The following is a 22,373-nucleotide window of genomic DNA, read 5'->3' on the forward strand; positions in this document are numbered from 1 at the left end:
TTGCGTTCATGTACTTGGTAGAGTGTGTTTCAGGCCGTAAGTGAATGTACATCAACAACACACCTGTAAACCAAGACACTGAAAATATACGGTACAATGTGGAATGAGATGAGCTTTGTGCTGTTCGGTTAAAGCTTTTGATGATTAATGCATGCTCTGCTCTCAGCAGGACAACCAAAAAACAACGCCGCTTTTTCCACACTATCGAGCCTAAGCACACAACCCATAAAACACTGTTTACACTGAAAGACAAATGGCAGATGAGAGCGAGGTAGAGATGGAGGACGATGTGTGGCTAGGGCAGCTAGGTAGTCTTGAAGGTCACAGCTGTGTTTTGCAGCTCCTTTGTTGGACTATATTTAGCGCAGACCATCTGATCTGGAGTAATGGAGGAGAGAGAGAGAGAGAGAGAGAGAGAGAGAGAGAGAGAAAGAGACGACAAAGAGAAAAGGACTCCAGGTGCACCACCGCCATTGAGGCACTCCAAAAATCGGCACATGGCCAAAGATGACGGGTCCTGCCCGTGACCTTTATTGTCACGGTAAACAACAGCGGGCGACATCCACGGATTGCAGAAACTCTCCATCTCTGCAGGGCCGCGCCGCCACATGTGGTCCTGTTTTATTCATGACAATGACGAATATCTTTCCCAGCAACGGTGTGGCTCAATAAAAAGCCTTGGCTGATTGAGGATAAGTGTATGGCATAATGCACTATACCTTAAAGTATTAAAGACGCCATTGTGCACTCGAGGCTCTTTACAGTTATTATAATCAATAAAATTAACTACAAGAGAAAACAAATGCTCAGGTGTTGTTGGGATGGCACTTACATTACTCTGTTTCGAAGAAATATGGCATTCGGATACGGGGATGAGTTTTTATTCGGAACAGAAAATTAGAAGTGTAATTCACTACGTCCTTAACTGGGACCTAAATTTTACATGGGACATTAAGAGCCGACCCAACACTTTTTTTATAGTACAAAAGTGAACAAAAATGTCCTTAAATTAAACAGCAAAATGTATTAAACGCTACTAGTTTTGAGAATGAGAGCATGCCCATGTTGGCATCTGCCTGATTTGGCTAGCGCCCAACGACTTGAAATAACGTTGTAGAGACTTTGACATCAACGTACCATTCAACTTTTTTCCTCCCTTTAAAAAGTTGATAATCCTATTTAGTTTGTGATGCACCGAACACTGGTTTAATTCTCTAATCTTTAATTGAAAGAGAAAATGGAGAGAAGAACTTGGCAGGACATCTTAAAACACTTTCTTTCCTCTTTGTTACCAGGCTGGTAAAATCAACCAAGCAAGATACAAAAAAAAAAAAAGTTGGATCTTGTTCGTACACAAGGTTCAAACCAATGTCTATGATACTTCTCAATGGCAGTTGTTCAGCAAATGCCATGTGACTAATCACTCTGAAACATCATGATTATTCTGACTGGCTGATGGCAACACAAGGACGTCCACGAGACATAAAAGGTAGCAGACAGGCAAAACCAATCAATGATTAAATCTAACGATCGCTTATATCACGTCAAACCGTGCAATTTTTACTTTGTTATCAAATTGTTAATGTTAACACCAGCATTGCGTGACTACCTGTAGTTCAGTAGCCTACTCCGTAACTGAATGAATTAAGCGAACAAGAGCGCTACTGTTACATAATTGAACCGTTGAAATGTCTTACTTGTCCAGCACAAAAAAAGCCGTCTCTGCGTCCGTTTTTTAATGCCTTCCTTTCAGTTCACGTCACCTTTCAAAAGCCCTTCTGATATTTATCCTTGGTTTCGCATGGGCCGGTTGCAGTCTCTTATTTTCTTATTTTACAACGGGTGAATCTCGTCACTGGTGATTGTCGTTTGAACCTTTCTGGATCCGCCATCAAATTGAAAAGTTTAATTATATCAAGTGCTGTGAGAAAAGGCTATAAATCTCCACCAACATCCTCACACGCAATATAGCCAACTAGCCGAGACACCTTATTTATGTGTACAGATGTGACGTAATGACGCAAAGACATGCTTGAAATTCAAGTGGAAATCCACCAGTACCACTGGAATTAAAAACATTATTACAAGCTTACCGTTTTTTAACCGAGCTAAGGCAAGCAGATACTTCTAAACACTTGCTGGTTATTGTACTTGCTCAATTTATTTTAGGATAATTTTTAACCCAAAAAAGTTACGGACTGGAGCTTTAAGGGGAATGTCATAAAACATTTATAGAACATATTTTATTAGTTGGGAAACCTTCTCGCCAACATGGTGCCTGGCACCATTCCATGTTCCCACCCCCCCAAAAAAGGTGGTTCTCAGATAAAAACAAAAATTTATTCCATCCATTAAACCTGTTGGTTCTCAAACCAGGAATTCAGTGATGTTCTTATCAGAGAAAGTTTACAAAGCAACAACAACTAAGCTTTCAGCACGCTGCCTCTGTCTTCACCGATTCCACATTTCTGTCTACGCACATGGTGCAGGTGGTGCTTCAGTCCTATTGGACGACTTTCAAGGATGGTTGGCAGAGCAGATGTGCCTGTAATACCAAGAACTCTCTAAGGCAGAGAACTACTACTACAAATAATGTTAAAAGCAGCATGTTTTCGCCAACACTGCGAAACTGACAGCAGCAGCCCTTTGGAGCACGTGTGTATTCGAACGTTACCGACAGACACCCCTATACTTGTCTTCGCTCAGCAGGAAAGGGGTAACAGCTGAGACCAGTGCTGTGAAATTGAATAAATGAGAATGAATGGAGGGATATGTTTGATGTCAGAGACGCATGCTGGGATTAGGCACACAAACCAATGAATTCCCTGTACACAAGTTGGTGTGTTGGGCTTCATTCCCTTAGCCAGGGTTGTGACGTTGGAATGATGAAATGAACAAGTCAAGTAGTTCGCATAAATTTTCAGCATAACACACACATCACTTTGTGAAGCGTCCCCGTCACATGCTTTAGTGCAAAGCTCACAAAAGCGTTAGTTTGGTTAGCTATGTTCGGGACGCTTGCGTTAACCGGACCCATAAACTTACACTGGCCGGGTTCTCTGAGTCGTCGGCCCTGCGGCCCTGATTCAAAACAAGAATCAGAAGAAACTTCATGAACACCTACAAACCTGAAGGTCTGTAAACATGTGTGTGGTCAAGTCTGGCTTGTGTGAAGTGTGTAATTTCTTCTTCTAAAACAAAAGACAGCCAACCAGTTGGAGCCTTCTCAAAAACACAAACAGAGCATACTTACACAGTGCCAGAGAGTTTCCTCTCTTCCCAAGTCATCCTACAAATGACCTACTGATGCTTTCAAGTATTTGAAAGCATTTTACCATAAAAAAAAATAACACACTTCACCTTTAAATTTAAGGTTTCGTTTAGGAGGATGGCACATTTGCGGGGAGATGAAATTCCTCTCATCCTCTACCGCTGTCACACCCTGGTTTATCTATCTAGGACACATCCAATTTACAGGAGCGTTTTGTCAAGAGCTGCGGTACCGTCTGACAGAAGCTTTTCTCGTATGCCTGTTCTCATATCAGCGGTGAGCAGGGAGGGGAAGCCAAAAAAGACTATTTGGAGATGATTTGGCTCCAAAGCGTAGTACATTTACACTAGGTGAATCAGACCGCTGATTTCATTTGTACCAACATTTTGTGTGATAAGTAATAAAACAGAAAAGGTTTCGGACCTGCCATTGCTGATCTGCGGTGGAGAGTGTCTGGAGTGGTCCGAGGGCTCTGAGCGGCGGTCCGGGGATCGAGACCGGCTGCTTCTCTTCCGCTCGTGGGATCGGTTGGAATGATCGGAGGCCACGGAGTGGATGTCTGAAATATCTAACACAAAGATCACATGATTTCACACCATAACAGGTGTTTGTTACAGTATACAAGTCAAATCTAAAGTATTGCTATTGGGATATTCTAATTCTCCCTAAAAAATCATAATGGAATCAAATAAGAATCTGCTAAGAAAAACACACAAAAAACAATCCAAAATGATAATTAAAAAAATAGTTTTTTTGTTTTGCCTTGTCTTGGTAAAAAAAAAAAAAGTCTAAACAATATACATTTACCTAATAATTTCTGGTAGTTAGAATTTAAAACATTTACATATATATAACATTTTAAATAAAAATAAAAAATGCAGTATTGGATGAAAAACGTAAACAGATATTAGAAATGTTCACTTAGCAACTAACTAAAATAAAACAAGTTTAATTAAAAAAATAAAAATAATATATATATATATATTTGTTTTTTTACTTTATTTTTAAATTAAACTTTTTTACTGTAAAACAAAATGTACTGTTAACAAAATTTCAATAAACTGATATTCTAAAGAATAAATAAAAAAGTGCATTTATTTAGTAGGATCTCTTTGTGAATTAGAGTTACAGCTTTCTAACTATATAAAAGCAGGGAGAATTGAAAAGAATAAATCAAATGCACTTTGACTGGTAGGTGTGTGTGCTGTACAGACACTCTCTCACCATCTCTGTCAGACGCATTAGCTGAAGGTATGCTGTCATCCATGTCGGGGATATTGAGCAGGGTCGCCCTCTCGTCTCTCTGCACCACCATCTTCAGCTTGCCCTTTGACCTCTCGATCAGTTTCTTAGCATCGATCAGGGACAGATTCTCAGTCACAGTGCCATTAATCTAGTTCCAGAGTAAAAAAAGATGTGAACACTGTCATTCATCTCCATTAGCAAATGTCTGCATTCTTTCATAATTCCTCACATCACTAAATGCATCACTTCAGTCACGCTCGTCACTTAATACACTCCCTTCTCTCTCTCCATCTGTTCCCCCTCCCCTACAGGTGGTCATTTATCTTACCTTGAGCACCACGTCTCCCTCCTGTATGTTTCCGTCTCGAGCTGCCAGGCTCTCGGGGGAAATGTCCTTTACGAAGATGTGGCTGGCCAGGCGAAGCCCGTATTCTGCTTACAGAGTAAACCGCAGAAACGCATACAGCATGTTAGCATATGTTAGCTATAAAGTTGCTTTTTTTTTTTCCTGATGGAAACCTGCACACACAACCCTTTTTCCTGTAAAAAATGACTAACTTTGTTTTTCATCCTTTAAGGCCAGGCAACCACTGCCGGCTGGTTCCATCAGTAGTGGGCGGGAATCTAAAAAGAGAAAACTAAAAAATGACTAGCCGTTGGCAATTCTATTGCCACGGTGTGCGTAGAGGGTTGACATAGCAAAAATGTCATTGGGACTAAACATTAAACTTCAAATATGTTCTGATTGGATGATATTATGTGGTTTTGTGTAGCATTTTCAATTTAATGGGGACAGACCACCTGGAAACTTGTTGTGCTATGTAAGGGCAAGAGTGATTGGACGACACCGGTTGGCGGGCTCGAAGCGGCCATGTTCACCTTCATTTTTGCGGGACTTGATGAGGGTGACCTTGGCTGGGCGAGGGGGGAGGTTGGAGGACACAGAGTGGCGGTCCGAGCGTGGGGACAGACTCCTCTCTCTGGAGCCGCTGCGCTCTCTGTCCCGGTCCCTCCTCCCGCCCAGCCGCTCGCCCCTGCCGCTCCTCCGGCCCGTGGCTCCGCCCCCGCTGTAGGCGCTCCGGCCGCTCCGTGCCTCATAAATCTCCTCTTCGTAACTGTCATCGTCCTCGTCGTGCTCCGACATGGTCTCGCGCTCACCCGTGCGCCCCATAGGGATCTGAACCTTCCTCTTTCTCCTGATGGTCTGGACAGAAGGAGAAGCAAGATATGGTTATTCACAATTTTGGGGCACTTTTAAAAAAAAATCTCCAATACATCTCTAAAACATTCTCTTACGGATTTTAGTGCAAAATAAATGAATAAAAGTAGGTCCAAAAGTGTAAGGCTACTTTAATAAACAGACTACCTTTAATTAGCATTTCGAAAATGTTATACAAACTAAAACTAAGTAAATAAATAAAAGTGTGAGAGGACTAGTAAAAATGCTTTTAATTACAAATGTTTTCAATACAAATTATATAAATTAAAGTCTGACAATTTATATAATTTAAGTAAGAAGTGTGTACCGGTGTGTGTATATTTATATATATATATATATACACACACACACTTTCTCTCTATATAGTGCTATGCATAAGTTTAGACACCCATGCTAAAGTAGACTAAAGTACAATAAATAAATAAAAATAATTTGGAAATTGATCTTAATGCCTTAATTTAAAAAAATAGGGCAAATCCAACCTTTAAGGACACCAATTTTTTTTGTGAATGAATAATGTATCGTAAATAAATAAATGTTCTTCCTTAAAATACAGGGTGCATAAGTCAGGACACCCCTTTGTAAAATTCCCATAGAGGCAGGCAGATTTGTATTTTTAAAGGCCAGTTATTTCATGGATCCAGGATACTATGCATCCTGATAAAGTTCCCTTGGCCTTTGGGATTAAAATATCCCCACATCATCACACACCCTTCAACATACCTAGAGATTGGCATGGTTTTTGTTTCAATTAGCCTAATAGCTGGTTTGATTTGCATTGAGAGGAGATCTTGTGTGTGCGTGTGTGTGTGCGTGTGTGTGTGTGTGTGTGTTTGTGTGTGTGAGAGAGAGAGAGAGAGAGAGAGAGAGAGAGAGAGAGAGAGAGAGAGAGAGAGAGAGAGATTAAAGAATAAAAGAAAGTGGGATACATACTATTTTTGCATTCTTCCCACTTTTCCGAAGTTGCTGCACTGCATATGCATGATCCACGTTATCCATGGAGACGGCGTTGACCATCACCACCCTGTCATTCTCCCTGCCGGGGGCAAAAAGTGCAAAAAGCAGTAAGCAAAAGTGCCACTCCAACTGATCTCAGTGCAGAGCTTGATCAGCAGTCCTGTGCGCTCATGCGTTCACACGCTAAAAACTCCATGAGGGTGAAGAGCGGATTTCAATTCTATAGAAAATCAACTGATAACTTTGAGTTATCAGAGCATTCTGGAAAAGAAAATCGTTCACTATGGTCTATAAAATGTATACATTTAAAATAAATATATTTGATAATACACAACATGCACAGTGGGTCCAAGCGTACTCTCCGAGAACTAGTGAAAATGCTTTTAATTTGCACTTTTCAAATTTAATACAAATGTTTTCAAGACAATTTATATAATTTGAGTAATAAATATATATAAAATTATAAATAATATATTATCTATTAAATATTAATTTCTTTAGGTGGCATCCCAAACGTTATTAATATCATCTGATATTTCTGGAAATGGTGCATAACGTGTTCAGGAGTAATTCATAAAACATACAGCAGTGGCCAAAAGTGATTTCCGGTGGGGATATTCGTTTTTAATAACCCTACAAGTTCGACTAAAGCATCAAAATATAAGGGAAGTATTTAATATTTTTTTTAAATATGAGGGAAGAAAATAAATAAAACTAGAAGGTATTTATCAAAATTATCACAGCTACAAATTTATTTTACCATGCAAAAAAAAAAAAGTATAGAAAAACAAAAAGCTGACCGGAAAAAGCTAAATCATCAGTTATTATTTATATTTTGTTGTTTCTCTAAAACTTTTGCATGTTCATAATTTCTTTGTATGACAGCCTTGCCCAAAAATTATGTCCGCACAATTTGGCATGTTTCACTGCGTTGTCACAACTAAAACAATTGACTCCGAGTCCAAGCACAACTACAATAATCTTACAAAATCTTTTAAAAAAATTGAATAATATTTGAATAAAGGCTTAAGATGTCCATTTTCCTAGGCCAGACATGATTTTTGGCCACTACTGTATATTGTCTATTAAAAGAAAAAAAACATGAAATTGACATTTCATTCTATTTGATCAAAATCACAATTCAAATCAAATCCAGGAATTAAAGTGGACCTGAATTGGCATTCTCAATAAAGAAGGAAAGAGACGAGTCTTACTGCAGCAAGCCCTCGGCTGGGCCTCCCTTCAGCACATCAGAGATGACGATGGACGTCTCCCCGCTCTGGAAGTGAGGGTTATCCCTTCCGCCCGAGATAGCGATCCCGAAGCCGAACCCTGGTGCCTGCGAGACACACATCTACATGTTACACAACAGCTGAGAGGGACACCAAAACATTCACACCACAGTGGAAGAGCTGGAGAGGGGCGGGATAGGACAGAGAGAACGAAAAGATAAGATCGGAGGCATGGAAAGGAAGATAAATGAGGGGATGTGATGGTCAGAGAGATACAGAGAAAGGGCAGAGAAGGGCGGAGAGATAGAAAGGCCGTGTCACAGAAATAAAGAGAGAAACAATACAATAAAACTCAAGCCTTGTTAGACCTGAATTGTCGACTTGAACAGTTTTAGCTGTAATAAAGTTACATGTTGCTTTTTAACGCAACTTGACCGCACATAAGTGATATAAACTAGCATCATGTTCAAAGCTAGCTAGCATAACTGCAATGTGTTGACCGAGCATGAGCATCTACATACCTTCATAGAAGTTTTTGGCCTTATGTAGTGCGTGTGACACCCAGTGTTCATTAAAGTAACGTAACAAAACCGTAACTTATGCTGTCTTCAAGTGTTATCAGAAATGTCCTATTTCCCACTTCTGAAGTCAAAAAGGCTGAAAAACTACATTCAAATTATATATTACTAATATTCAAATTATAAGAGGGTGCATGAGCAAAATATGAATGCACCGCATTAAACTGTTTATTCAAAGCAATGAAATAACATGACTGTCTGTTAAAAAAAAAAGTGCATAACATTTAAACTAACGTTTATTAATCAAATATAATTTCATAAACAATTGTTAACAAAACAGCATCATGTATTTATGGAGAGTTATGTGGCCATTTTTGCATTTGAATGTGGACTTATTAAAAAAAAATTGTCAGATTTAAATTATATTCGAAATTCAGATTTTCATTTGACAGCCCTAGAGCGCGTCACATTTAAGTGCTTTGTTGTTGTAGAGAACAGAAATAAATGACAAAATGTTTTGAAGACTTTAGAGGGCGTTCGTGTCCAATTTCCGACAAAGAAACTTGTATTTGCGACAATTCCGATAGCATGTGACCTGACTTTTCTTAAAAAAAATTTTTCTTCTTTTGCACTTCTATTAGTGAGTAACCCAATAATGTAACATTATTTAATGTAACACACAAACAAATTTTTTGCTTGGTTTTCCCTTAAAAATAAAAAAATATATATATATAAAAGAAAGTAAGTCTGGGCAGGACAATAGATTATAGTTTACATTATAGTTACAACCATGACCAGGGTAGTCAGAAGTTTGATTTAGTGGGGTCTTTAAAACAAGTTAAAAAAAAAGTAAAAAAATAATCTGGCAGCTGAATGTAATAGAATATCTTGAAATAGAAATGTATTTTTTAACAAGTAAAACAAAACAAATGCGATTCTAACAATATTTTGATTTGAAGGGTTTTTATTGTGTTATCCAAATCACGCAAACAACATGATTTGATAAGTATCCATACTTGGATTCCAGACACAAATCAAAAGAGAGAAATTGATTCTCACCCTGTGTAGAGTTACAGTGTGCTGTTCCCATATTACAGTCTCCTCCATTGCTGCACTCTGTATCGAGAGAAACAACAAAACAAAACAGAAAGAAAGAGATTAATAGAGAAACACACAAATCGTTAGATTAACATCAACAACTTTAATTGGTTACATTCCCACACGGCCTCAAGAATGCAGATGCATTCATTAAAATCAAGCGGGTTACACACGCATTCGGAAATGTCTTTGAAAGCGTTTCGGCGCTTCACATCCGTAAATACCTTTTCGAAATCCTCCAAAGACTCTAAATGATCTTCCTACACGTTATTACGAAATTATGTAACACAACAGACACTGAAACAACAAAGGTAGTGAAACCCTAACGCTAGGCTTGAGGAGGAGAAAGGACTGCTGACACACAGCAAAGCCACCTGAGGTGCTCAAACATTGATTTATTCACGTATTTCTCCATGGCTTCTGCAATGCAGTCACCTCGAACAGCAGCTTCACACAGTTACTGCAACAACGCCAGTGCTGCACAGTTAGATCATCAGATCCAAAGCAGTGCATACTTGGGAAAAACAGACTCACATTTAGAGAATGATTTGATGTAGTCGTATGTGGTGGTAATGTACTGCAAAGTAAACACCAACAGGGTGATACGGAGGGTTTAAATGTGAGCGTCAGGGTTTAAACCGTGAGCGAGAAGGATCGTGGGTTGTAGCTCTAGAAATGTGCCATGAGGGGCGACTGTGCCTCCCACTCGATCACATCCGTGGCAAGACCTCAAGTGAGGAAATCCATGAAGGATGAGGAATGTCAGCAGTGTCAGGAGCAGAGGCAGCACCTGACAGGATATCCACCACACACACACACACACACACACACACACCTCAAATGTGCTTGGCAGATTCCCTCTTTAGTGAAATGAAGAAACTTGTTCCTCACATTAACACGACCACGTACCAGATACCTGAACAAATGCTAAAACTTTGAACTGAGGGTACGTTTACACGACAATGATATGCTTAAAACAGAAGTTCTTCCTTTGAGTTTCCCGCGTAGAGACGACACCATTGTCCAAACGATCCCAATTTACGCGGATCCACGAAAAAGACTAAAAACGCTGCATTCTGCTGCCAGACCATTAGAGAAACACAATATATTTTAAATATTGCTGTATATATTACTTTATATTTGATCAACTTTAATTGATAATATTACAAATAGTTTTTGGTTACTGAAATAAAGCTAAAATATAGGCCTAAGTATTAGATGAAAACGAATTGAAAGTTAGAAATGTTGGCTAAAATAAGTACTAAAATTACTAAACCTGAAATAAAAATAAATTAAAGCTAAATAGAAATGTATAAAAACTAATAAACATTGACAAAAGCACATAACAAAATTTCTAAAACTAGCTAAAATGAACAGTATATTATCAGTATACTAAAAAGTGCTATAATATAAATAGTACTAAACTAACTTATTTTATATTAGGCGATTTTAATAATACAAATTATTGTTTTTATCGCATGTTTCTGCTCCTTTTTTGTCTGGAGAGTGCTTTGATCTCTCTTTCAGAAGATGCGATATGCTTAAAACAGAAGTTCTTCCTTTGCGTTTCCCGCGTAGAGACGACACCATTGTCAAAACGATCCCAATTTACGCGAATCCACGAAAAAGACTAAAAACGCTGCATTCTGCTGCCAGACCATTAGAGAAACACAATAGGCGATGAAACACAATAGACTGAACACATAATAAGCATGTGTGTGTGACCAGATATACATAATAAAGGCTAGATGTCTTACGGCGGAGTCTCGAACGGCATCACCCGGTGGCCATCTTGTCACAGGGAATCTTTCTGTAAGGCGAGTGATCTGCACGAACACAAATACTCTTATCTCGCTGAAATCTTGACGGATTTACAAACGATTTGGTTTCTTACAAACGTTATTAACGTGGCTATAATTCTGGATGCTTGAACATGTTGAAATATTATATAATATTATAATTATTCATAAGTTCGCAGTGTCATAACTACATCTCTGACGTTTATAACAAACCAACCCGTTTGAAAATTTAGCAAGTTATGGTTATTTAAAAAGTACATGCACCATTAAAACAATGTTACGAGTGAGCGAGCCCCCTGTGGCAAGATGGCCGCCGTGTGCGGACGTCGACCTCCATTGGCCAGCAGCACGGACGAGACATCTAGCCTTTATTATATGATATCTATGTGTGTGACGTCATCGTCTGCAGAGATGAGCATTTTTGTTGTTTACACGGAGACCGTTTTTCAAAAACTTGCACTTTGAAACCCGTTTTCAAAGGTTTGTGTTTTCAGGCACCCAAACTGTCTTTAGTTGAAAACGGTGTCGTGTAAACAGCCCCTAAAATCACAGAGATGTGAATTTTTTACTCTACGCAAGACAAAAACATTGGAGTGTTTGCATTGGAGATACACAAGCTGGAAAATAAGCAATGTTTTTCTTCATCCTCAAAAACATTCAAAATATATTTCGATGTTAACTTTTCCCCGCTATTGACGTAATTATCCGTGTTTTCACTGTTATACGGTAGGGGGCGCTATTACGCATCTTCTGAAAGAGAGATCAAAGCACTCTCCATATCAAAAAAGGAGCAGAAACATGCGATAAAAACAATAATTTGTATTATTAAAATTGCCTAATATAAAATAAGTTAGTTTAGTACTATTTATATTATAGCACTTTTTAGTATACTGATAATATACTGTTAATTTTAGCTAGTTTTAGAAATTTTGTTATGTGCTTTTGTCAATGTTTATTAGTTTTTATACATTTCTATTTAGCTTTAATTTATTTTTATTTCAGGTTTAGTAATTTTAGTACTTATTTTAGCCAACATTTCTAACTTTCAATTCGTTTTCATCTAATACTTAGGCCTATATTTTAACTTTATTTCAGTAACCAAAAACGATTTGTAATATTATCAATTAAAGTTGATCAAATATAAAGTAATAATATATACAGCAATATTTAAAATATACTTTTCTTGTGATCAATAAATTGCCATGAAAGTCTGACACATCAGATATGAGACAAAAAACGCGTACCAAAAAAAAAAAAAGCCTAATGGCTAAATAGACAGTCTGATTAATAATTTTTTTTATCTGACTATAATTCAGGCTTTTCAGGGTTAAAATTATCTAAAATTCATTCCAACGGGACATTCCAATGGAATCTTCTACATGCAACAGGAAGCGTATGTTTGCAAATCCGTATGTTTCAGATGCGAGAAGGTTTCTGTAACAAATGGAAACCGTGATGAAAGGGCTGATAGCCTTATGTGTGAAGCACAAGCGATTGCCTCCTGACCTCACGGTGATAAAGGCAGGATGAATGACGTCCCCGTGTCACATCTTCACGAGCTGAGAGATCAAGTCTCAGTCCATCCGTCCAATTCCTTTGACCTCGCAGATAATAACTCAGGTCTCGTTCGCTTCACAGCTCTGACTTCCCGTTACGTCGGGCCCGTCTCAAACCGCACACTACATCTTGTTAGCGTGCAGCTAGTTAAATAGATCTACTACAATCTGACAGCAAGAGTTAGGGTTATCGGTCTCTTGCCAAGGCTAAGAAACGCCTGCGGTCTGATCCCTGTAATCTCAACTGCGTTTTATAGAGAGCCTGTGAATTGTGAAGAACAAGCATTTTTGGTTCGACTAGCATGCTAATCTGACCAAATGAAGTCTGTTGATGAGAGGGACTCATTAGTCCAAACTTTGCTGTCTTTTCGTGGTGTCTACAGAGAGTCAAGCGATATACGTTGTGGTTTTACATTCACTGTCCTAGATTAAACTGGTTAACATGATAATAATCATTATTTTGCTAAAAAACAAAACAAATATGTGAGCATAGTTGCCAGGTTAGGAAAATTAAGTAAAACACCAGGCATAAAATGTTTCCATTTAAGAGAAAAGCACTGATTGGGGATTTAAACTCTGGACATCTAGCAACCGAAAGCATGAAAGCTTGTGGAGGCTTGTTTCAAAGATGACGCAAATGACAAACGAAAATTACACTTTTTCAGGATAAATAACCAGCTGGCAAATATCGGAGACAATTATGCTTCATTAATCGAGAAAAGCAAAAATCGTGATCACAATTAAAGAAGACCTATGATGCTTTTGTTCAACTTCTTTAGTGTGCAATGTTTGAGCATGAAAAATGTCTGCAAAGTTGCAAAGCTAAAAGGAAGCACTGTTTCTGAACTCATTCCCAGAATTCCCACCGAAGGAATAGGCTATGCACAAAAAAGTGGGGGTGTAGACAAGGCACGATTGAGTTGAGTAGTTGAGTTGGTAGGGTGTTAAAACTTGAGGTTATGATATGGGGCATGACATTTCTGAAACGCATTTGAATTTATTGACCAATCACAACACACTGGTTCAGCCGACCAATCAGAGCACAGTGTGCTTTTCAGAAGGAGGGGCTTCATAGAGACAGGAACTAAACAGAGCTTTACTGACAGACTGGGTCAACAATATAAAATGTTTTTTGAACATTCAAGCATGAAAACCTAAACCCTTTAAACCCCCCAAAAACAAAATCAAGTCTTTGTAAAGAGGCATAACATGGCCTCTTTAAAGTACGATTTATTCTGCCAATCGGCAATAGTATTCCCTCAGCAAACATCAGTCAAACAACCTCCGTTTGACGATTACAGCGCAATGAAACATGACGGACGGAGTATGAATTCAAAGAAAACCAAGAGTAGATGCCGAGAAAGAAATAAGAGGGAGGGAGGAAGGAGAGAGAATACAAGGGCAGTGCGATGTGGGAAATGTGCTGACCTAGGGGACAATTACTGCAAGCTCAACCCTTCACCTGTGCCTTGCATGGCAAAGAAGAGATGCTTGGATCGATCCGGTGCCATTAACATATCCTGCATCTCTGCGAGGCTTGTTAAAGCCACAGCTAATCCCAGTGGGATACTCATGCCGGCCTTTCCATGGCGTAGTGTACAACAATGTAAGCTAGACAAGGCTATACCAAAAAAAAAAAGGCACCAATTGACCTTAGTTGGGATAGATTCAATGTTATTTTTTGTGATGTAAATAAAAATGAGGCCATTCAACACAAGTTTAACAGCAGTGCTCAAATGGAGATGTATTTGAAGCTGCAACTTTGCTAAGAAGGTTTTAGCATGGCATAATAAATGCTAAATCAGATACTTTTAAAAACGTCACTTACGTTCTGTTTTTGCTCCGTTTAACTGTTTTTGCATACTTGCTCCATGAAGCTGGATGGTCAGATAGTCAAGTTTGATATCACTTTTGCTATCTCTAGAAGTTGGTACTGTTGTATTTCTTGTTGTTGATCATTCAGATGACAAACTGACCATTCAGTTTCATTGATGAAGTCAAACCAGACTAATGCTCCAAAATGATTCAAGTTTACCTTTTCTAATTAACTATTATATTTATTTGCTATTGCCTTCAATTACAGAATAGTTGAGGAAAAATGACGGCAAGAAAGCGCATATCAGGACATTATGCAAGCTGAAATCGAACCCATGACCTTGCGAGGACCGCAGCTCTTTTCTCTTCGTCATTCCCACTGCCCACTGGGAATCACTCAGCCGACTCAGATTTAGTCAGTGACTCCAAATCATTGCGTTCATTCCCTCCACAGCTAACGAGCTCATTACATCACGTGGAAGGAAGTGGATTAGAAATTCCATCTGCCTCTTGTACAATCTAGTCCTCTCTCCCTTGTTGAATGTTAAAAAGGAAATGCATGAGAAGTGGTGAAAACCTTCAGTGCATCCAACAAAGATGGCCAATTCCTAGTGTTCTGTAAGTAATGCTACTTGCTTTGAACGAGCAGCACACTTCTGATCTGACAGATTAGCCGTCCGGGGCATTAGACATTCACTCTCTGGAACAACAAGGCTGAATCATAGACATTTTCCCAACAAGAAACCAGAGCGCACAGGAAGACCGTAATCCAGCAAGTTAAAGCCTCAAGAGCTGCTGTAATACCACAAGAGAACGTCCTTGAAAGATGATTCATATGAACTGTTTATTTGTCTTCTTGGAGATTTAAAGATTTCTTGTCTTTAAAGAGATAGTTCACCCAACATTTCTACTCGTGTTGTTCTGTGCAACACAAAAGAAGGTATTTTAGAAAACATGCATAAGGGGGTTTTCTGTCCATGCAATGAAAGGGTGATCCATCTCTTCAAGACGTAAAAATTGCACTCCTGGTAAAACACTTGGCAACATCACATATATTCTTCATGGAGAATGAAATTCCAGAAGGCAATGCGATGAGCTCAGTGAAAAGAAAAAATCCGAAATGCTTTTATATGCTTATTAATTGAGCATTAGCTTAAAAACATGCTAATCTCCCACTCTGAAATAAAAGGAACATTCCAGGTATGAACATCACATTTTTTATTTTATTAATGCTACCTCCAAAAAGAACTTGCTACGGCCAAATTTTAACGCATTCAATCAATCTTAGTGCATTGCGTTCAGTGAAAAAAAAATGCAGAATATTTTTAATGCTAACTGGGCATTTAGCTTAGCATCATGCTAATATCCAACTCAGATCCACTTAATCAATTGCGAGACACGTCTCAATTGACGTTGCAGCTCTCCAAATCGGTCACTTGTAAGGTTCTGCGGCGATCAGGATGACACCTTAGAAGGTAGCTAACTATGTGGGCACAGGGCAGTAGACAGTTAGGAAGCTCACTAGGCTTTATCCTGTTAAACACAACATTACTCATCCTTCAGTTTCTCCTGACAGTCTAGGCAAGCTGCCAGCCGGCTCCAGAGTTGGAAGGTACGGAAGGAAACTTACCCAGGAATTACACAGCACCAAGAGCGGGTGCGAACACTTTGTTGCCTTAACCTAGCCAGCTTTAATATATATATATATGCTGCTGCAAAGAAAATGCAAAAATGTATACATTATACATGTGCCGGTATTCAGTAATATGATATATCACGATAATGACATGCACAATATCGTTATCGTGGGCACATATTTTTGTATTCGCTAATCGCTATGGTGTTCATCACAGCACCAAATACAGTAAGACTTAGATTTAAGGATATTTATTTTCAAACTTAAAATGTTTTATATTTTAATCTGGACTACAACATGCCCTAGATATTGATTGAATATGTTCTGATTCGTTATTGTTCAGTGACACTTTACAATAAGGCTCCATTATTTAACATTAGTTAAAATAAACTGACAATGAAAAATACTTCTAAAGCATTTATTAAAGTTAGTTCATTTAATTTCAACATTTAATAACACTTTACTAAAAAAAGTTAACTTCTTTACTGGATCTGAGCTAACATGAACTAAAAGTTGTATTTTTTAACTAGTCTATCTTTAACAAAGAATAAAAACTTCTGTAAGAAATGTAGCTATTGCTCATTCAATGCAGTGTTAATGCATGAACTAACGTTAACTAATGAGACCTTATTTTAAGTGTTTTTAATCTGTTTGAAACATTTGTTTACTTTATACATTTAGTGTATTGATTTAAAATGTCAAATTCTTTTAGTTACAAGAAAAAGTTACTAAACCCTTTTTTTCTTATTTCAATATCGTGATAGTACCGTGATAAAAGCTTCAGCAATTATAGCAACATGAAAATTTGATACCATCACATGCCTAGTATACATAAGGATTTTTTTGCACACACACAACATCAGCAACTAACAAGTAGAAATCCAACTTGAGGGGAAACACAATATGGTACTATGATACTTAAATACTCATAAACAGAAGCGCGCAAAACGCAGCGGAACTGAAGCCCGGCTGGGAAAAGTTTGCACTCTGGAGAGCAAAAGAAGGGTTGGGAGGATTTATGCCCATCTTAAGGCTGATCGGCGGCATAAAAACGCTGATGCAACAAACCCTGCACCGTTTTGCCAGAATTTATGGGTGGTTTTCAACGGCCAGTTGAGAAGCTAACAAAGGGGCCACTTGATTCCTGTTGACAGTAAATCTTACTTCACAGTTTCTTCTGAAGTTTTGTTAAGTTTACACGCAGTGAAAGAGCTCTTCAGAGAGCTCAACGTTCATCTTTAATGTGCTACAAAGGCAAAACATGACTGGGCAATAACGTTCCTGACTTTTACCAACCCGTTCAAAATTGACCCGAAGGCACAGAAAAGCTGCATGTTTATGACTTCTGCTGACTTTTGGTTCTCTAGCTGCTGAAACTCAAAGAAACACACACATTCACAAACAAACTCTGATTCTGTATGTTCAAGCTCCATGACTAAGTATGACAACACTGCTTTTTGCTGGCAAAGGCGGCCCATTTTACTTAGGCTAACAGCTAAAAAGAAGGCAAAAACATTTTTTTTCTGATGAGGCAGCATTCTGAGGTTGTGTTTGTAAACGTAAAGATTTGTAGCACTGTAGCTATTTGCACTAATTGGTCTTGAGAGCAGCAAGGATGGAGCGATACGGTAAGAGAGAGAAAGGGAAGGTTCTCTCATTTTCAAATTGACTGGTGTGTCTCCCACCAATCATTTGTAAATCAATCTTCCAGTAACTTCCAGGCAAAATGAATCGTGAAATAGAGATAAGTGTGATGGAAAGTTAATAATTAATGATTTTCACATTTTCTACCCATCATGTTAACATTAAACTTTATTAAAATTAACTGCATGCCAAGTCTCCTGTACAGAGCAGTGAGTAAAGCCAAAATGTTGCATGCTAAAAATTGTTAGGTGGTTATTTACTGGCTCACCCCCCAAGTCTCTATATATGTGAAATAATGTGAAAGTCTACTTAAATTATCGAATGTCGAGCCTACCATTTGGAACGGTGTTGTAGGTGGTTGCCAACCCATTGCCACATGGTTGCTAAGTAGCGATGTGATGGTGAGGAAATTGTCACACCGGTTAATTAGAGCCCTGCACGGGCCTCAAATCTAGGCCCTAGCCCGGCCCGTGTCCGACAGCTCATCATAATTATCAGCCCGAGTTCGACCCGAGCCCGTTTTTTTTTATTATATATATATATATACACAGCTGTAGCCTGGCCTAGGGCAAACTAGCTATTTGCAGCCATTAAAATAGGTCCGTTTTGTTAGTTATGTTTCTTTTCATTTCTTTATTAAGTTAATTTAGACAAATGTTCGGTTTCTTTTAGTTTTTTTATTGACGACCAAGCAGCCGACAGCGAGTTAAACATGTTTGATCCATTTAGCCTCTCAAATCAACACTTTACTTGGCTACAATAAAATCCATAAAACACCTTAAGCATATCACACATAGACAGTTATAGTTTAAATGTTTATTATCATTTTTTAAAAGCTGAGGCAAACTGCTCTGCTGCTCACAGTCGCAACAGCGCTCGCAAACAAAATGAGCTATAGCCTAAAATCTAAACAAATCAAATAAATGGCATTAAATTAAAAACAAACATGCAGATTATCTTACCTCAAAAATCAAGTCTTCACTACAGAACATGGCCATTCTTATTTCCAATAGTTTCCAACAGACTGATGAAAATAAAGTCGTTTTCAAACGAAAACCAACAAGACAGCCCCCTAACATGGCTAACAACATTTACAGAGCATCGTGAAGAAAAATCACAGCATCCACAGTGGAAGGTTTTAATCCAGTCACGCTCGCTATACTTCTGCTGCTGGCAGGGACACTAAAAACAGCGAGCCGGTCGCGCAAATCTTGGGTCGTGCCGTCGGGAAACCTGTGTGCGTGCGTGTGTGTGTGCGCGAGCGCGAGCAGACTGTCATGTGTCAGTCATATGTCAGTGTGATAGGTTTAAAACGTCTTTCTATGTTTGTTTTTCCATCGCCAACTTCTCATATTTAATTTTAATACATGTCTGAAATAAGCTATAAAAAGAAGAATAAGCCTAAAACAGGCCCGAGGCCCGGCCCGCGTGTGAACTATGACGTGAAAATTGGCCCGAAGCCCGGCCCTAGGGGCGTAAATAAGTCGGGGCCCGTCGGGCTCGGGCTGAAATGCAGGGCTCTACGGTTAATCGACACATGACAACACCGGTAATACCGGTATCACCAGGGGACGGGGGGCATTGGAGTTTTAACCTCTTTTGCACCTCGCTTTTAAATCGATAACTCTAAGGTGAAAGTCAAATGCATGACGGTGCGGAGCAAAGCGAGCGTTTTCAATTAATTCCTATGGAAGATGAGCACGAACACACACACACACACACACGCACTATTATGAATGACCGTGTGCATTTTACTTTGTCTTTTGAATGAGTGCCAATTCAGGGGCGGCAGTTGCTTGAACGGTGGGTTCATTATTATTCTTAATGAAAAACACCACAAAACAGTACAATGACAAATTCGCTTAAATAGGCGTTATTCCATTTAGTTTTGAAACCAAATCTTCAGCCATCGTCTTGTTAGTCAAGAGTGAGGAGAAATGGGCGAAGTGAGGGAAATCTGACTCCTGCTGCTGATTTGTGTTGCGACTCTTGTTCGCTGAATTGAGCAGACATTCAGTTTTTAATTGTAGTCTCTGTTCTCTAACTGAACTAAATAATTTTTATTACTATAAAAAAAATCTAAACGGCGGTGGGGGTGCCGCCGCGGTGGGCAAGTGATGTAACCCGTGTTGCGGCTGAACACCGGTAACATCGACTATCACAGCAAGCCTATTGCTAAGGTGTTCTGAGTGTTTATTAGCACATGGCTAGTTGCTAGATAGAGCCCCCAAGTCAAATGCTAACATCAAATTCTATATTTAAATGAATTGCAATTCGAGTCCCATACGAAGTTACTGAGATCACACTTCAGCTTTAGTATGCTCTAGGGGGAATTAGCATGTGAAAGTTTCCACCAAAGGGACTGTCCTCGCAATCAATGTAACACTGAATAAAGCAAAAACATGATACAACCAAACAGACTTCAGCTTTTAAAGTCCCACTGTTTCTCTCCATACTACAAAATAACTTGCAAGTACACAATGAACATAGCCGACATCACCTTCACTCCCTATTACTGTTAAAAATAAAGCGTGCCATGAATTCCAGGATGCCAACAGGCTGCAATCAAACGGTCGATGTCAAACGGGTCATAAAAATATTCCTGTGCGATGGGAATCACTGTAACTATCGTCCTGATGCTGCTATATAAACGTATGAGAGCCCAGAGTGCTCCAGATTCATTGTGACAGATTTCCTCAATCAAGAGATTCCCACGCTAGAGATAAAACTTCATTGCGTCAATTCATCAACCTGCTCAAGTAGCGAATTGCTCGTCTGAGAAAAGTCGTGACGGCAAGGTTATGAAACAAGTCATTTGTTGAAGACACAGCTTTGAACGGATTTTGAGATGTTAAACGTTATACTTATGTAACCAAAACGGTTAGCTAGCTTACCTAAAGTTTGGAGGACAAGTCCACAGCTTTTTTAAGTATATAAAGGTTTTGTTTGAAGTAGAAAACTGTTAGTCAAGTATACATATCAGGGTTGAGCAAAACTCAATTTCAATTAATAAGCTGGAATTAGTGATAAGAGGAATTTCTGATCTGGACATCTAGTAAGGGAAAAGTTGTACGTTCGAACCTTACATGGTGTTCAGCTCCCGAGATAATGAACTCCCCTGGTTGCTTTTTAAGGACACTATGAATGTAATAAGTGTAAGACATACTGTATAAATGCATCCACTGTTTGCACACATTATTATGCTAAATACTGCGTTCCCAGATGGACCGGGTGCGCATTCACCAACGCCTCTGTCAATCATATCTTCATATTGCAGGAAGAATCCTGGCTTGACTGGCAGCCAATGCTCTGTACTGTCAGAGGTCTGGAAGCATGGGCAGTTATGGACCCTCTCACAGATGGATCGGACAGCTGATCACAGCCGTAACGAGTGGTCAGGGCCAAACTATTCTGACAGGAAGCTACCCAAGTAATTTTTAATTAATGATACAGGACCTGTTTTGAGGGGGTGGAAGGGGTTATCAATTCTAACAGCCGGAAAAAAAGTCAGTTATTGGAAGATGCACAGATGGTGTGCGTATCTGTGGTTTTTACGTAACGACAACTGGATGGGGGCGATCTGACAGGGAGGATGATAAAACTTGGGTCTAGGATAATTGGCTTGCAAGCGGCATACAAACAATCCATGAAATTCTAGCGGAAGTTCACACTTGGCCTTCTAATAGTCAGACTCTAGAGACACTTTCAGGGATAACGCCTAGACCTGAGATACCCCATTAAAGCTGAGAAAGCTATCTGCATCATTAGGGTGGAAAAGTGACGGAGTTGTGCGAGTGATTTTCTGCTTACCACCAAGTCGCCTCTTTGTAATGCGTGACTGAGGCATTGCGAATAGTAAGTGTCAAGCTCGTCTTAACTGCTAACAGTCATTACTATGCTAGTGTGAACTGAGAGGCAGGGATTCAGTGTCTTTTTAAATCTGGATATGCAGCACATTATCCCTCACCACAGGAGAGTGAAATCGAGAGAGTGAAACGGAGGGAGCAAGAGGGAGGAACTAAAAATAGCTCTCTCGTTGTTGCCGTTGGGTTCAGATGCAGGAAACTAGTGGGGCTGTGATGCGGACGACTTGAAGATGACGTTCACGGGAGACCGTAGCGGTGGCGTGCTGATACGAGACACGCAGCTGGATGTAGCTAATTCATAGTGTCGACAAGTGCTATTAGACCATTTTTATGAAGTTGTGCGAGTGTGTCCAGGTTTGAGATGATACTGAGCTAATCTACAAATGAATGCAGAGGTGCCACACTGTAACCAACTTAGATGCTATGTCGGTCGGGACACTGAAAAAAATTATATTATATTTTTCTCTCTGGACTACAAAAAGAAATCAGTATTCCTGATATAAGAAATGTAAGGATG

General features: G+C 39.1%; 1 protein-coding gene across 15 annotated transcripts in view; it reads right to left on the reverse strand.

Annotated features, from left to right (window-relative positions):
* The window catches only part of tjp1b (tight junction protein 1b), a 132,375-nt gene that overhangs the window by 24,438 nt on the left and 85,564 nt on the right, over window positions 1-22,373 (reverse strand). For 9 of the 15 annotated variants that reach the window (XM_079603822.1, XM_079603821.1, XM_079603820.1 and 6 more), the window contains 8 exons: window positions 9,502-9,558; window positions 7,907-8,031; window positions 6,669-6,771; window positions 5,396-5,720; window positions 5,075-5,140; window positions 4,845-4,951; window positions 4,496-4,664; window positions 3,695-3,839 (listed from right to left, as the gene is read on the reverse strand). In XM_079603822.1, the coding sequence (XP_079459948.1) occupies window positions 3,695-3,839; window positions 4,496-4,664; window positions 4,845-4,951; window positions 5,075-5,140; window positions 5,396-5,720; window positions 6,669-6,771; window positions 7,907-8,031; window positions 9,502-9,558 (1,097 nt within the window). The remainder of the gene's footprint in view (window positions 1-3,694; window positions 3,840-4,495; window positions 4,665-4,844; window positions 4,952-5,074; window positions 5,141-5,395; window positions 5,721-6,668; window positions 6,772-7,906; window positions 8,032-9,501; window positions 9,559-22,373) is intronic. The other 6 variants (XM_079603813.1, XM_079603818.1, XM_079603810.1 and 3 more) reach the window with 3 other exon arrangements.

The sequence above is a fragment of the Phoxinus phoxinus genome (genome assembly GCF_949152265.1).
Source record: "Phoxinus phoxinus genome assembly, chromosome: 25".
NCBI lineage: Eukaryota > Metazoa > Chordata > Actinopteri > Cypriniformes > Leuciscidae > Phoxinus > Phoxinus phoxinus.